This window comes from Anopheles moucheti, chromosome 3, assembly GCF_943734755.1.
Source record: "Anopheles moucheti chromosome 3, idAnoMoucSN_F20_07, whole genome shotgun sequence".
In the NCBI taxonomy this organism is placed as follows: domain Eukaryota; kingdom Metazoa; phylum Arthropoda; class Insecta; order Diptera; family Culicidae; genus Anopheles; species Anopheles moucheti.
The window spans coordinates 10,056,311-10,073,313 of NC_069141.1; the positions used below are offsets into that span (position 1 = coordinate 10,056,311).

General features: G+C 42.2%; 1 protein-coding gene and 1 pseudogene across 1 annotated transcript; both read left to right on the top strand.

The window, feature by feature from the left end:
- The first annotated feature begins 9,322 nt into the window (after positions 1–9,322).
- Positions 9,323–10,912, top strand: LOC128304163 (zinc finger protein 83-like). The gene is made up of 3 exons (XM_053041315.1): positions 9,323–9,451; positions 9,512–9,645; positions 9,702–10,912. Exons 1-3 carry the CDS (start codon positions 9,323–9,325, stop codon positions 10,687–10,689), a joined length of 1,251 nt encoding a protein of 416 aa, XP_052897275.1. The 3' UTR covers positions 10,690–10,912.
- Positions 10,913–14,388: 3,476 nt separating this feature from the next.
- LOC128303815 (zinc finger protein OZF-like) lies at positions 14,389–16,437 on the top strand (annotated as a pseudogene).
- The last annotated feature ends 566 nt before the right edge of the window (positions 16,438–17,003 follow it).

The following is a 17,003-nucleotide window of genomic DNA, read 5'->3' on the forward strand; positions in this document are numbered from 1 at the left end:
AGAGACCCCCGCTTCTCTAAACGCATTCCGTGCCGGCGAAGACACGCACAGGATTAGGTGCCATTTCTCGTTCGCCGAAGCAATTAGCTTTAATTATACAAATTTTCTTCGGTCGTGTGACCTATGGCCTTGGTTTCGCTGTTGTAGCATTAAAGTTGTTCCCTTCGAAATGGATGGGTCGATGGGTAAAATTATTAAAACCGCTCGACATCCATTCGTACGCATGGGATATTCGATATTCCGGGCGAAAGTACGCCCGTTACGCTCGTAAACCCTGGTTCTCTACACTGCCAATGTGGAAGCCAATGCAGTGGAATAAATTCTACTGAAAAGCGGCAGAAAGCTCAAGCCCTGTAATTGCTGTTGACAAAAACATAATCAACTGAGCAAAACATGTCCAATTCCAGCTGAAGTCGTGTGCAGACAATCTCTGAAGCAGAATGTAAACCTCAAAGGTGCTAATAGTTGCTTAGCATAAGCTTTAGAACGTTCAGCCGGCGAAGCTTACGCCGCTGCTTGACCACCAATGAGGGCACTGCCGGTCAACTTAACCACAGTTGCTCCGGATTTTCCAAGAACTCCCCAAAACGGTCGCGCACGATGAGAGATACCGACAAATTAAGACTTTTATTGTGTGTCGGTAGTTCCGCAGACCTACAGCGTCGTAGCCTTTTCCATCGGACGTATCAGCCCCTCCGGGTGTTGGTGGGATGATGCAAATTCGATGTTCTGAGTTAAACCAAATAAAAACCAAAGGTGTCGACAGAAACACAACAAAAACGTACGACCATCATTCAGCGTGGAGCGGAAACATCGAAAACACCCCAAAACGTCCGAGACTGGGTGTCAGTTGGTTTGGTGAGTGCGGGGAATTTATGTTCGGTTTTAGATCCGTTTTTGGAGGTTTTTTGACACGGCGGCTTGGCGACCAAAGCGGTCCAAAACCCCCTTCCCTCCCCCCCTGGCCACCACACCAATCCGTAAAGGGGAAAGGATTTAGTTTTATGGCTACATTAAATTAAAATGTTTCCCCCTGTTTTCCGTTCCATTGCCCTGCCTTTTTTTTTCCTTCACCCGTTCCTGAGGGGTCATCTTTACGGGGCTGACCTCTTCCCAGTGTGCGTTAAGTACCCGTTTAGCGGGCGCTGGTATCTCTATCAACTACCAAACCACACATTCCGGAGATGCCTTCACAATACGGTGCTTAAACGTGTACGAAATGTGTTTTTGGCACATTAGCACAAACGACAACGCTCTGACTGCGCGTCCAATGTCCAATGTCACACAAATCAGAAGAGTGCGAAAAAAATAAAAGCAACAAACCATCATCATTTACCAAGGTCACGCAACACAGCTTGATCAACTGCAGGACATTCGTGGCCTCGAAACGAGCTGTGACTCAGACAGAAACACAAAACTTCAGGAACGATTTTTGTGTGGTCTTGACCTTCTTTCTAATGTGATGTATGGAGGCGCGATCGAGGTGATTACAAATTCACTGATAGAGATACCAAAACCATGTCGATCACTTTGCTTGTCTAATGCTGGAAAATCACTTTTAAATCACTGTTCCAAACAATAGTCCTGGTTCTCAAACTGTAAGACGTAAGAGGGACAGCACAGAGGACGAATCTCGTTACACGGACCACTACTGGACAAGGCAGCCCAGAGGAAACAGCAGCCCAGCAGTGACAAAAACACCGTGACGCCATTGTTGTGACAGTTCAGATATCGCAAACCAGCAGACTGACCCCTGATAAGGTCCGATATCCTGGGACGCCCGTTCCCTGGTGGTCGTCTCACACTCTACCCCTGCTACATCCCGCTGATCAGTAGTTTTTGCTAAACTCTCGCTCTGTTCGAAGTTTTTTTCTTTTTTGGGTGCCCTTTCCGTGCGTTCACTCGGTGGGAACGCTTTCTGGGCTTTTTTTTTGTAGGGTAATTTCGTAGAATCCTAGCGGGAGCTCTCGTACTGGTAGCGTCTGTGACGTGTTTTGCGACTACTTATGTGTGCACCCATGCAGCGAAGTACCTCCAGCCACCATTGGGACATTCGGTTTCTACGCCTGTGGTCTCCACTGTGGTCCGAAACCCCGGTTAGACGAGCCTTACGGTTTACCTCAGAATTGATCACAAACGGTGGGCTGGCCAGAAAATTATCCAGCGGTTTGGCATTGTTTCAATCCAACTTCCAACGGCTTTGGCTTCAACCCAGGATGTTTTATTGTGCCACAAGGAATTGCGAATCAGCAGCGCTGTGTAGCTACCTTGCTGGAGATCTCTTTTTATTTTGGCAGAGTTAAGACAACAGGTAGATCCGGGCAGCTCAGTAGGATATGTGCACCGTAGCGTTCGAGGAAATCAATTTCTCTTTCACAATTAGCTGCCCAACTCGACACCAGAGCAGAGTGACACTTTCGATGCATCTTCCAATGATGCAATTACTAGGAGTTCATTGTGGTGGACGGAGGCTTTTTGTCTTACGGAGGGTTTTGTGGTGTAAATAAGCGAATTCATTCATTTGGGAGTACTGTTCTAGTTTCCAAGAAGATCTTCCATTTCCACTTGCAGTGCCTTCTCCAACAGTCCAATCGTCACCGATCCTTCTTATGGTCCTGTAAGCTTCAAGATGTTTACAACGATTAAAGCAAATAAATTAAATTAAGTGCGTGTGTGCCTTAATAAACTCAAAAAACATGACCTTGCATTCCCAACTCTTAGACATCAGCCGCACCAAAAGAGTTAAACCAAGCGAACTCTCCATACAGACCAAAGGTTCTAAATATGGGCGTACCGGAATGCCTTTTTTCCAGTAGCTCCAATAAAAAAGAGCATACCATACATTTATTACTGACCTGCAGCATGACGAACGCACAGAAAATACGTACCGAAAATTGGAGGTTTTATGAGACCAATTCACTTGCCCCAGTAACTACCAATTAAAACCCCGTAGCCCGACGGCCCTAGCACAGCCCGAATCGGTATGGGAAAAAAAGGATGCCCAAAAGTGCCACACCAAAGCCGGGTAAAAATTGATGGAACGCTTCATGTAAAACAGAAGAGAAAGGAACAAAACACTTACCGATTTGAGATGTTCCACACATCGCTCGGGAGCTAAACTAAACAACAAAGTCAACCGGTCCGTGCATCAACAAATCAACAAGACGATAGTGATCCATTCCTGCACACAAAAGGGGGCTTCGATTACCCAAAAAAAAACCTTGATGATAGATGTCCGTGTGTAAACTCGCCATAAACATACCTCACCGATCGGCAACAGGCTCAAATTGTGGCGAAAGGATCCGTGAAGGAACTTTTATCGTTTTAGAGTTAGCAGCAAACTACCGACCTGCGCGACGAGGATGTTCGAAGATGTAAAACAAAAAATCAAACCATTGTTCGATGCAGCACGTCCATGTCCTGGCAGCAGGGGCATTAAAAATGCAGAAGTTATGATGGATTCGTGTTTTATTGGCCTGTCGTACGCCGGCCCTAGTAAACCCGGTCCCGATTAAGGGACTGTGGGCGAGGGCCATTCCCATGGTAAGTCATTATTATTGCTGAGGATGGGAGAAGAACATTCATCCGCTACGGCGAGTGCTGCCCGACCAGAAGGTGGAATTCTTCGATACGGGGCCAAAACGTAGCAGTCGATGCTATAAATTGGGTTTTACAATTGTTTACCGTCGCATGGCCAACAATAAACCTCTCTTCTCTCGCAATATAATGCTCCTCGTTTCGGCTTCTGCCGGGCAGCTTCTACTCGCTCGCTTCCACACACAACTTTCCAACGTAGGAACGTTCAAATGCAAATGTCCTCTTGCAGGTTTCGTGCTCCAATCGCTTCCACCGGAAAAGGCCAAACGTTTTTACGGCCACATTTATCTACAGCCACACGTCCACGAAGAAGTTATGAGGTGCAAAAGGAGCACACTGCACACCGGAACACCACTTCCAGCAGCAAAGGATCAAACGGGCATGGTAGCTTATCTTTGCCATTTTCCCGGATACGGATCACGGCCACTCCCGTTATTCTACCGAAACATTATTTGCCCCGTTAAGCAAGCGAAACAAACAGCAACAAATACCCCCGGAAAATACAATCTTAAAAACCTGACTCAATTCACTGTCCCCCTGTGGCCCTGATGGTTTCGCGTATATCGTTTATCTCACGATCGCAACGGGTATTACACACTCCCTTTTCACAGCAGCAGTTCCGGGGCGGCATTACAAGCGATGCCTATCATCAGACAACATCGCTTTGAAGTCAACCGTATAGCCAGCTAAATGAGTTGCAAATTTCAGTAAATCAAAGCACTCTGCACCCTGCGGCCATTATCGCTGCTAGTTGAGACTTGTCCGAGGTGCGCGAATTGCCGGGAAAACTCTATTACGCCCAATATGCAAATTGAATTGTCCCAAAAACGGGACTCACCCGAAAATGGACAGAAAGCGGGGTGAACATTATATACAACCTGCGACTATATTAACAAAGTTTTTTTTGTTCAATATTTACTAGGTACATACTAACAATACTCGAACGAATTGTTAAACATTTATTCCTGAGACCTGAAAAAGATATTTCTCACCAGCAAAAAAAAAGCAAAGCACATAATACCCTCTACGTGTTCCGTGCATAAAAAAGGGGTAAACAAATCAAAATTTTCCCTTTTTTCCGATTATTATGCAAAATCGCTTCCAGCACGGTTAACGTCATAATGCTGGCCACGAGACGAAAAAATGTATGCTAACCGTCTCGATTACCGTTGCTGATAAGATCATCCCGGGGTTTTGAACCGAACTTGGCGGCAATCCTAAGCATCATGCGATGGTGATAAAGCTGAAAATTGACTCGCCCATTATTGCGCCACGTGGAGAGAGGAGTTCGTTTCCCCAAATGGCTAAATCAATTACTTTGGCTAACCCTCCGATCCCGGATTAATTGAGAACAATTTAATGTTTTATTACCATTTTGACGGGTCGTCCTTGGTGAGGCAATGGCGAAAACACTCACGCGGGAAAGGAATATAAATTGTAGACCGAGCAGGTGAAATCACTTCTCAACGCGACCTTGGAAGGTGATTTTTGTTACCTATTTCATAAAAGGTCAAACCATTCGACAAACGATCGTTCTGGGGTTTTTTTTTTGGGAACATTGATTAGCAGCTTGTAAAACAAGTGCACTCTTGGCTGCTTGGCTTTGGTCAACTGCTGGTATGAGAATACCTTCCAAATCTTCCACCGCATGGTGTGAAAGCAATAAAACACTCAACACGCGCTTATGCCCGTTTAAGGCGCGAGGGTTTTCACCTTTTGTTTAACGGACCGCGCGAGGCCATTCCCTCGGCTCGGCCAGCAGTTCTTTTGTTGCCTCCCGTGCATACTCGGACACACTTGATCCAGCGCGTCCAGAGTGTCATAAATTTTCGCTTCTTAATTCCCGCGCGGAAGGTACGCAATCGGGACCGAAGTTCCGGGAAAAGCTGAGCCCGCTGCACCTGAGTGCCGGATCGATGCAAGGATACGATGCGCATGAAGCTGGGCTGACACATTGCCCCGTCCTGCTACGCCCGAAAGGCGATGCATTTGCTTGGCCAAATAAACCCACGGACGTTGGTGGTGGAAGCTTTGTTGTCTTTTCCAGACAGTTGCAGCATCTGTTTCGGCTGCATGCGGCGATTCTACTGGCCGCTGCTGATCTAATTTTTCTTCGCACCCACCCACCATCGACGTCCTTCGCTTCGTGGCAACCGCGGACATCGCCTTTTGTTGTTTGACGAGTCGTAAAATGGGACTGAATATTATCCGCCCTACAACAAATTAATTTCCACCTTTTGTTCGACGTGCCGACTAAACAACGGTTGAACGTGGGTTTTCGGATTATGTTTCGTTCCATATTTAACTTGCATTCATCGCCTTCATCGGCTATTGTTGCGTGGTACATTTTAAACGTTATCCTGACGGACATTCTGCAACGAAATTTAAATGCTTAGTTTTTGTGGAGAAACTGTAAGAAAATTACAACATTATTTAAACGTCAGAAAGAATTTGTCTGCTTAACCAAATGCTGCATGTACTGTCCTGTATGCCACTTGGAAGTTAACCAATTCTTCTTTTCCTCAAACAATAGATGCTGTAATAGGGTTCATAAATTATCTTCCAAGTTGTTGTGCGATCACTACCGATCCAAAGAGATGATAAAATAAATTACTGATCAATAACAACACGGTAAGTAGCATTCCATTTCCAAATTGATTGCATTCTGATCATGGTCTGTCAGCTTTTAGAGCGCTTTTTTCCTCCTCGTCTATTACCGTTTCTATTACATCGTGCACATCCAGGTGATTTTGGGCGACCAGTCCTTAGAGTCCAGTATGGTACACCAAACCCACCATGCCTTGGGTGTTGTTACCACCTGCGGTGGAACTACAGAACCACACAGGGAGAAAAATCAAAATAAATAACACACATAATCGTACCCTATAGACAACGGGGACCTCATAGCCAGTAGCATTCGTGTGAGGATCATTCCAAGAAGTGACGATTCTATCACACTCGTCTTCGGGTCTGTCGCGCAGCATCCCGGGTATTTTTTGCAGTCTCTTATAAACCCATCAATCTTAATTACCCTTCATATCTCTCCATTGGAAACATTAACCAACGACGACGCTGGACTCGGGAGTTACTTCCAACGAGCGAAACAATATTGTCCAACCGAACGTCCTTTTGTGGGCCCTTTCTCTTAAGGCAACGAAAGTACAACACACACTCTCTGTGTCCGATCAATAAAGCTTGGGGAAAGAAAGGTTGAGGTTGAGGTTTGGAAGCAACAAGCGAACAAGATATACGTCGGAAAACGTGTAGAAACAGATGTAAAATCGTCCCTTTTGTTAAATGTTGCAAAAATGAATCAACTTTAAAAACGCATTCACCTCTGTTTTGTGTGAAAAGATGTTTATCTCAAGTTCGTTTTAACATTGCGTTTAATGTCCTTTTGATAGATCTCTTGAGAGTTCCAATGTACACAGTCTACAGTGTTATAAGAAAACATGTCCGAAAAATGATGTTTCTGAGCGAACCAACTATTTGATATTCCTGACCTCCGCAATAATTTCGTGTACAAAGAATATGCTACACAACAAAACAAAACTCATTCAAAGTTGTAGCCGTATTGGAAACCGTTCCATGCTTTGCGGTCAGACGGACTGCCTCACATGGACTGCTAGCTTATGTACGTAAAGATCGGATTAAAAGATCACCTTTACGACCCATAAATGTCCTCGGCTTTTTCGTATGGCTACTATACGCAGAATGCAAAGGAGTTCAATTGAATACGTCTGTCGTTAAGTTGAACATTGTATGGTTTGTCCTAAATTGTGTATCATCATTCCCTATGAACTAAGTAAATAGCAGTACAGTAGACGAAAGAACTTTAAATTCCGATTATTCATATCTAAATTGTTCAAAATCACCTGAAAAACACAGCAAGATTTCTATTAACGGCGGCATATTAATATCTCCCTTAGGTTAACTGTATCATCCACGTGCCATATATGTTGAGCCACTTTCCTTTCCCTTTTGCAGGTAAAGATTCTGGGCAACAATATCACGAGCAAATCAGCCACATCTACTTACAGTCTCACTTACAGCTGCATAGACACGTGCATTTTGGGAAACAATATCGCTCCTAGGATATGCCCACCATTGATTCATATTGAATGACTTTCCTCTTGTTTCACAGCTAAAAGATAAAAGGATACGTGTAACAGTCTGTTGTAATTGAAGATAATAATCAAAAACGCATCTGCCCGATCGAGTATTGACCACAGTACGGCAGAAGGGAAACAGAGCTCGAAGATCTAGCTTATGGTTGGTGTAATTGTTTCATTTCTAATGTTTACACTTTCGTGGCTGCGTGGCGATCACCCATTAAGCCAATAACAATGAGGAGGGCCAAATCATTACTCAAGTCTTGCCTTCATTTTGCAAACGATGAATCCGGGCGCACGGAAAGGATATTTCTCGGAATGAAGTTATCTTTGCCAAAATAACCAACAACAGAGAAACGCACAGTAAACCTCCAGCGAAGCCGTTTGGGCAGGTTGTGCGAGACAAACAAACGCAGCACGAGCCCAAACACCGTCCTGCAGGATACGAACGCCCACAGCCGCCAGCAAGGGTGCGGCAGGAGGTCATTTCAGCGTTAAGGTGGCGCATAAATTAAACCATCTGTTCCGGAAGGTTCGGGTCACCGCAAGGGGCCAACATCTTGTCATCCGAACTTCATCTGTGGAGCATATCCGAGCTGTTCCCTGTTTAATACACACGCTGATGAGGGCATGACAGGGAAGTAAGGCTTTGAATCGAACGATTGCTTAATCAGCATGGTGCATCCTGACCTCCCGCACCATGGTACGACGAATCAATGGGTGTGTGTATATAGCTTGTTCAATAGGGGTATGAGTGTAAAATAATAACCGCAAAACCTTACCTTATACGAAGAAACCAACGCAAGGGATGTAAAACATGCGGGTGTCTGCTAAACTATCTTATGCTCACTAATGAATCTTCCGAGATTGGAATCAAATCAAGACAAATGCCCGAAAAACGTACGGCTCTATTGAAGAAAATGTGCTGTCAGGAGCTGGTGGCAGCTGCAGACCTAGGCAAAAGAAAGAGATGGAGAAACAACAATCATTTTTCTTAGATAGCGTTACTGAGTGGATGCATTCCTTAACACAAAAAGCATGTGTAAAGAGCTATCGAGGAACTTGTTTTGGAAGTAGCAAAATATATGCCGCCCACATACTACAGCAAACTGCAAATCGACCGTAACGATAGGTACTGTGAAGCCAAGGACTTCTTGGGACCTTTGGGGGGGGGGGAGTTTCTTCACTGGCATACCAGCGTTATAAACACTTGACTTACCCACGCATCTCCATCACTTGGAGGAAAAACCACTAAGCACTAAACACTAAACACTACACTAAACACTACACTAACCACTAAACACTATACTAAACACTAAACACTACACTAAACACTAAATACTACACTAAACACTAAAGCTGAAACGTACCCACTACGGGACGCTTCCCAGCACAAATCAAATCTAATTCGTCGTTCACCACCCCTGCATTTAGATGCCTTTCGGGCTGACGTTTATCTTTTCTTCAACACTTGAAACAAATCTAAACCGTCGCTGTCAATCGTCCTTTATTTGTAAACAAACCACTTTTCAATCGCTCGGTTTCATCAAAAGCGGAGTGCAGCTGAATGAAGGGAAGTGATCGTATTAAGCCCTATACGTGCGTGATTTAAAATGAGTCCAGACGCTCTGTGTCGAATATGTGCTTCTACTGACACTACACTTGATATGGTGGACATTTTCGATGATTATGAAGCCGAAGAGCATATTGCTGATATTCTGCTGGAGCTAGCAGGAATAAAGGTACGTCCTGTTTGTAGCAACATTGTCCAATACTATAGCTAGATATTATATCTCATCTAGGCAACTATTGATGATGGATTTCCTCGAAATTGCTGTACACGATGTCATTCCGACCTTACCAGCGCTGTAGCCGTACGAAGGAAATGTATTGAATCAGAAAAACTCTTCCAGGCATCTCAAGTCTGCTACTCTCCGTAAGCATACATTGTCGTAATGATGGATGCATTTTAACATAACCCTTTTGTTCCAGTCTCATCGATGATCACTCAGATAATGACTCCATTATATCTTCTGAACAGGAGCAAACTCCAAGTTACCATTGTTACGAATGTGTAATAGATTTCTACAGCTCGGAATCGCTTAAAGAACATTATCAATCAAAGCATGCCAACGCTATCCATGGTTGGAAAAGTTTCGGAATTAGTGAAATTTCCTTGTTCGATACAACTGATGAAGAAGAGAATGAAATAATAGCTACCGATGTAGAGTCAAAGCCTGAAAAACCATCGTCCAAAATGTATTATTGCTGTGGATGCTTATTGATGTTTGATACAGATATCGAACTGCGACAGCATTCCGATGCGGTACATGCATCAAACGCAATGCAGATTAATGAAATTCGCACATTTCAGTGCAACATATGCTATCGTTTGTTTACAAATGCATGCGCGCTGGAAAATCACCAAAATATTGAATATTTCACACGCTTCCAGTGTGCAACATGCGGAACACTGTTCGGCCAACTGGCGCAACTAACGCGCCATGAGTTTAAACACATGCGTGGAAAATTCACGTGTGATATATGTGATAAGATTTTTTCTAATCCAGGATCCATGAATAGTCATATGAAAAGGTTTCATACAAATGCGAAAGCTACTAAATCGCAAGAAAAACACATTTGCAATCAGTGTGGAAAAAGTGTTAGTTCGGCTGCGTATCTGAAAACACACATGCGGCTACATTCTAACGAGGAACCATTTGCTTGCACCATATGTGAGGCCCGTTTTAAACTGTACAGATATTTGAAATGGCACATGGCAGTGCATAACGGGCTGCACAAATGCAAGGAGTGTGACGCTTCATTCAAGAGTCCATCCGAGCTTCAGGATCATATGAACAGCCACGTCGGATCAAGGGAGTTTAGTTGCACCTTTTGTGGTAGCAATTTTTGTACGAAACAAAATCTTTGTAAGCATATGAGAAAAGTGCATGGCCACTACAAAAGAAAGAAAATGTAGGCTTTATTTCAATGCGGCTCGTTAACTGTGCACTAGTCACGTGTATTTCGTTTTAAACAAAATTATCCTATTTTTATGACAATTAGTAGACCATTCGGCCAATAAATTTCAAAAATATTATAGTTTTCAAAACATGGTTCATCAAATTTGGTCCGAATTGTAACGAACATCAATAAAACATCTCGATTTCGTTAAAATGCAGAGCTTCGTTCGCAGCGTGACATTCACATCTGTCATTTCTATTTTAGCATCATTTCAAACGAAGCTAAACAGCGTATCCTATGTAAACATTGACACTGCGAAGCTGAATCTTCTGTGCCAAACAGCAAATTTCGTTTTGATTTATTTAATGTGAATGTGCATAAATATCGGCCAAAAGTGGAGAGAAATTGGACTTACGATTTGCCAGTAAGACAAGCAATTATTTGACGATGAATCAGAATATCCTCTGCCGTGTTTGTGCATCCACTGACACTGCACTTGATCTGCTGGACATTTTCAACGATTATGAAACCGAAGAGCGTATTGCTGATATTCTGCTGGAGCTAGCAGGAATAAAGGTACGTCCTGTTTGTGGCAACATTGTCCAATACTAAAGCTAGCGATTATCTTTTCTCCAGGCGACTGTTGATGATGGATTTCCTCGAAATTGCTGTATACAATGCCATTCCGACCTCACCAGCGCTGTAGCTGTACGAAGGAAATGTATTGAATCAGAAGAACTCTTCCAGACATCTATAGATTGCAGCTCTCCGTAAGCATAGAATATTCAAGAATGACACAACGATGTATGAAATGTAATATAATTGGCTTTGTTGGTTTCAGCGTAATCGATAATCACGCAGATAATGTATCCATGGTATCTATTAAACAAGATCGGATTCCAAGTTACCATTGCCACGAATGTGTAATAGATTTCTACAACTCGCAGTCACTGCAGGAACATTACCAATCAAAGCATGCCAACGCTATCCATGGTTGGAAAAGTTTCGGAATTAGTGAAATTTCTTTGTTCGACACAACTGACGATGAAGATGAGGACGAAATAGCTGCTTTCGATCTAGAGTCGAAGCCCAAAAATTCATCGACTAAAATTTATTACTGCTGCGGTTGTCTGTTGAGCTTTAGTACTGATATCGAACTGAGACAGCATTCTGATACGATACATGCCTTAACCGCAATGCAGATTGATGAAAGTCAAGTCTTTCAATGTAAGACATGCTATGGGTTGTTTTCCAATGCAGCCAAGCTGAAACAACACCAAAATATTCAATATGTGAAACGTTTTCAGTGTGCAACGTGCGGAATCTTATTCCGCGAACCGTGGCAACTAAACAGGCATGAGTTTAAGCATATGCCTCCTGGAAAATTCACTTGCCACATATGTGATAAGGTATTTTCTCATCCTGACAACCTGAAAGGTCACATCAAAACATTACATACAAACCCGAAATCGCAACAAAAACACGTTTGCAGTCAATGTGGCAAATCTTTTAGTACGTTACCAAACCTAAGAGTTCACCAGAAACTGCATTCTGACGAGGAACCATTTGCCTGCAGCTTATGTGGGGCTCGTTACAAACTGTACAGATACTTAAAATGGCACATGGCGGCGGTGCATGTCGGGCTGTACAAATGCAAGGAGTGTGACTATTCATTCAAGAGCCCATCCGAGCTTCAAGATCATATGAACCGCCATACCGGTTCAAGGCAGTTTAGTTGCACCATTTGTAGTAGCGCTTTTTATACCAGGAGCAATCTTCTCCACCATTTGTCGAAAACGCATCGTCAGTACAGAAAAAAGAAAGTGTAGACACTACCTCAACACAACAAGTCAGCTCTCGTTCCCCACATCACGCTTTCATACATAATATATTCAAACATTGTCTTCATCCTCGTATTTTAATAATATTTGGTAAACCTAAAGCCAATAAAATTCGAAAATAATATAAATTTCAAAACACGGTTCATCAAATTTGGTCCGAATTGTAACGAACGCCAATAATAAATCTGTTCATTTTTCGTTCTCTTTCACAGTTGTCATTTCAAACGAAGCTAAACGGCGTTTCCAATGTATTTCCATCCAATGTGCGAAGGAAATGCATTAAATCAGAAAAAATCTTCCAGGCATCTCAAGACTCTCCGTAAGCATACATTGAAGTAATGATGGATGCATTTTAACATAATCTTTGTGTTCTAGCCAAATAGATGATCGCTCAGATAATGCATCGATGGAATCACCTAAACTGGAGCAGATTCCCATGTATCATTGTTCGGAATGTTCCATAGATTTTTACAGCTCAGAGTCGCTCAAAGTACATTATGAATCAAACCATACCAACGCTATTTACGGATGGAAAAGTTTCAGAATTAGTGAAACTTCCTTGTTCGATACTACCGACGATGAGGTAGATGTGGGAGTGACTCCAACAGTAATCCCAGTAAAGCCGCCTCAACGATGCTGCGGATGTTTGCTTCTGTTCGATAGTATTGCGGAACTGCAGAAACACTCCCAAGCGGTGCATGCACCGAACGCCATTCCAGCTAACGAAGACAAACCATTCCCATGCGAAATCTGCTATCACACGTACACAACCAAGCAAGGGGTAATCGCACATCAAATGAAAAGGCGTAATATGGCCTATCAATGTTCGTTTTGTGGAATATTATACGGTTCTAAATTTGAGCTGGGGCATCATGAAAATAAGCATACGAATCGTACTTTTGATTGCAATGTTTGTGGAAGGAAATTCTATAAGCTCAACGCTCTAAATAGGCACAAGGAAGGTATACACCTTGCACAGGAATTAAAACAGAAGCACACTTGCAATATATGTGGTGCAAGCGTTAAAACAATAAATTATCTAAAGGTCCACATGCAGCTGCATTCTGACGAGGAACCGTATTCCTGCAACCTATGTGGGGCCCGTTTCAAACTGTACAGATATTTAAGCTGGCATCTGAAAATTCACAAAGGACTGCACAAGTGCGAGGAGTGTGCGATTTCGTTCAAGAGCCAATCCGAACTTCAGGATCATATGCACCGACATATCGGATCGAAGGATTTTCGTTGCACTATGTGTCGTAGCAGGTTTTATACCAAAAAGCATCTTCTCAAACACCTGAGAACGAAACATGCTCAGTATCAAAGGAGTAAAATAATGATTAAGAAAAAGCTTCAAGCGAACTAGAAAGGACAATTAAACAAGGAAAACATCCAGAATGTATTCATTCGAAAAGCCGGAGTCGCATTTTATTTAACATTAAAAAAGCTGGAAACTACTAATCAATAATGCAGATCGAATTCTCCTTTTTCCAAACGCTTTTAGAGACAAATTTAAAATAAAACGTTATGCTAGAAACTTGTATCCTGAAAATGAATAACCATGTTTAGATAATAGGCATGTAAAATATAAATTTTTCTTCTGTTATATCAAGATTTTACAACAAAAAAACGTTCACTAAATCATGGATCTTACAATTTAGATTTCATTTAAAAATGTGAAATATTTCATTAGAAATGAAAATATCTTAGCTTTCGATCACTTTCACAGCCCATCTTTCAATCCCAGTTTAGATACTTTTCAAATTGATCTAATACAATGTCAAGCTCGAGCTATTTCAAATGTAAACATTCGTGAAAGCCCGGCGGTCTGCAAGCTGAACAGTTGCTCAAACATATTGCAGTAAAGATTTAATTATTGTCAAACTGTCGACAAAATAAAAACAGTGATCGATAGTGCATAGATGCAGATTTTCGAGAGACAGTATGCAGATAAACAGCCATTTAACCATGAATCAGAACATCCTCTGCCGTGTTTGTGCATCCACTGACGCTACAATGGATTTGTTGAACATTTTCGATATTTATGAAACCGAAGAGCGTATTGCTGATATTCTGCTGGAGCTAGCAGGAATAAAGGTACGTCCTGTTTGTGGCAACATTGTCCAATACTATAGCTAGCGATTATCTTTTCTCCAGGCGACTGTTGATGATGGATTTCCTCGAAATTGCTGTACACGATGTCATTCCGACCTTACCAGCTCTGTAGCTGTACGAAGGAAATGTATTGAATCAGAAAAACTCTTCCAGTCATCTGCAGACTGCAGCTCTTCGTAAGCATACAATTTGCAAGAACAACACAATGATGGATGAAATGTAATATAATTGCCTTCGCTTGTTTCAGCATAATCGACGATCAGTCAGATAATGTATCCGTGGTATCTATTAAACAAGATCGGATTCCAAGTTATCATTGCTCTGAATGTTCCATTGATTTCTACACCGAGGAATCACTTCTGAAACATTACCAATCCAAGCATGCCAACGTCATCTATGGCTGGGAAAGTTTTGGAATCATTGAAATTTCCTTGTTCGACACAACAGACGATGAAGAGGAAGGAGTGGAACTGAATACAGCACCTAAACAAACCCCCGCTAACCTATCTCACCGATGTTGCGGATGTGCACTTGTGTTCGATAGTATTGCGGAACTGCATCAACACTCGCAAACGGTGCATGCACCGAACGCCATGGAATTAACTGAAGAAAAACCATTCCATTGCCAAATCTGCTACCACTCGTACACAACTAGGTATGGGGTAATGGAGCATCGAGCTGTTAAGAGTAGGTTACGTTTTCAGTGTTCGTTTTGTGGACTCCTTTACGGTTCAACGCAACGATTGCTGTCGCATGAATCTAATCATTACGAGCACAAATTTGGTTGCGATATTTGTGGTAAGGAATATTCCCAATTGAAATATCTAACCAGACACAAGAGTACCATACACGTTGAACCGGAATCAAGGCCAAAATTCACTTGCAATATTTGTGGGGTACATGTTGCGTCGGCAAGCTATCTGAAAGTTCACCTAAGGTTACATTCCGACGAGGAACCATTTGCCTGCAACTTATGTGGAGCCCGGTACAAACTGCGCAAATATTTAACATGGCACATGACAATGCACCGTCGGTTTTTCAAATGCGACGATTGTGATGCTCCATTCAAAACCCAGGCGGATCTTACACGCCATCTAAACAGCCATCCCAAAAATAGAAACTATGCTTGCTCCTTTTGCCCCCAAATGTATTACTCTAAAAAGAACCTTGCTAAACATTTACGAAAGATGCACTCAGAAAATAAACTTTAGCGCACTTTTTCAATCTGGTTAGACGAAGGAAAACATTTTCGTATTGTTAGTAGTTGTATGCTACCACAAGCAAACGATACCGGTCGTTTCGAATGAAAAATGATTATAATCTAATGTACCTGAGATGAGAAAACATACTCATTTAAAAATAATATGCTGCTAGTTGTAAATTTTGGAGAAAAATTAAACCTCTTTGTCTTTACGTGACGATTCTTTCATAAGTTACCATCTCAAACGACAACAGCATCAACATATAGCCAAGTTTATCTTTTTATTGGCTCGATCATAGTTGAGTATGATGTGCCATAACTTGGCCTGATCACCAATCCGTTACCAAAAAACTCGATCCACGGCAGATGATACTTCTGGCCTTGGCCCTCATCAGGATCGCACGTGTTCCTTTTTTCTTCCTCTCCACACACGCCCTGCTCACAAACAATGCCGAAGATCAGGTTCCACAGGTTTCATTTCCATAAAGGACATATCACGTCTCATGAAGTCTTCTGGTTCGTAGGATTTTAGGAGTCCCACTGGGAAACGTGGAAGGTCCACTTGAAGGTGACGAGGCAAAGAATTAAGGGTCCTCCGAAAGAATATCGTTCGAAATACAAGAACAAATACTACACAACACAGCATGTTTTGTCGAGTGTTATTTTTATGTGTTTTTTTTTGTTTCTTTTTGTTTTGTTTCTGTTTAATTATCTTATATTTTGGGTTTTTTTTGTATTCATTTTTAATTATTTGTTTGTTTTTTTTTGTTTCTATTTTTGCATGTTTTCCACTTTACAGAACTTTTTTGTTGTTGCGTGTTTTACAATTATCTGCTACTGTTTTTGTATGCTTTTTTGCTTTTCTTTTGTCGTTTCATTTCTATTAGTAGAGCGCAAGTGGTGCACAAAAGGATGTCTATTACGGGATGATCGAGTCGCTTTGTTGTTTTGCTGTAATATGTTTAGTTTGGTTCCGCTTCTACATAAAACATACGACCAGACATACATATTAGTACTGGCTTGGCTTTTCGCTATTAAACACTTTCGTGTTTTTTTTTGTCACCCATGTTCCAAGCGGTTCCAGTTGTGAAACAATCTTCCCGTAGTTTTTGTTGTTGTTGTTTTAGTTGCCATTAGTGAACTCTCTTCTCTGCCTAATGCAACTAAAATTGA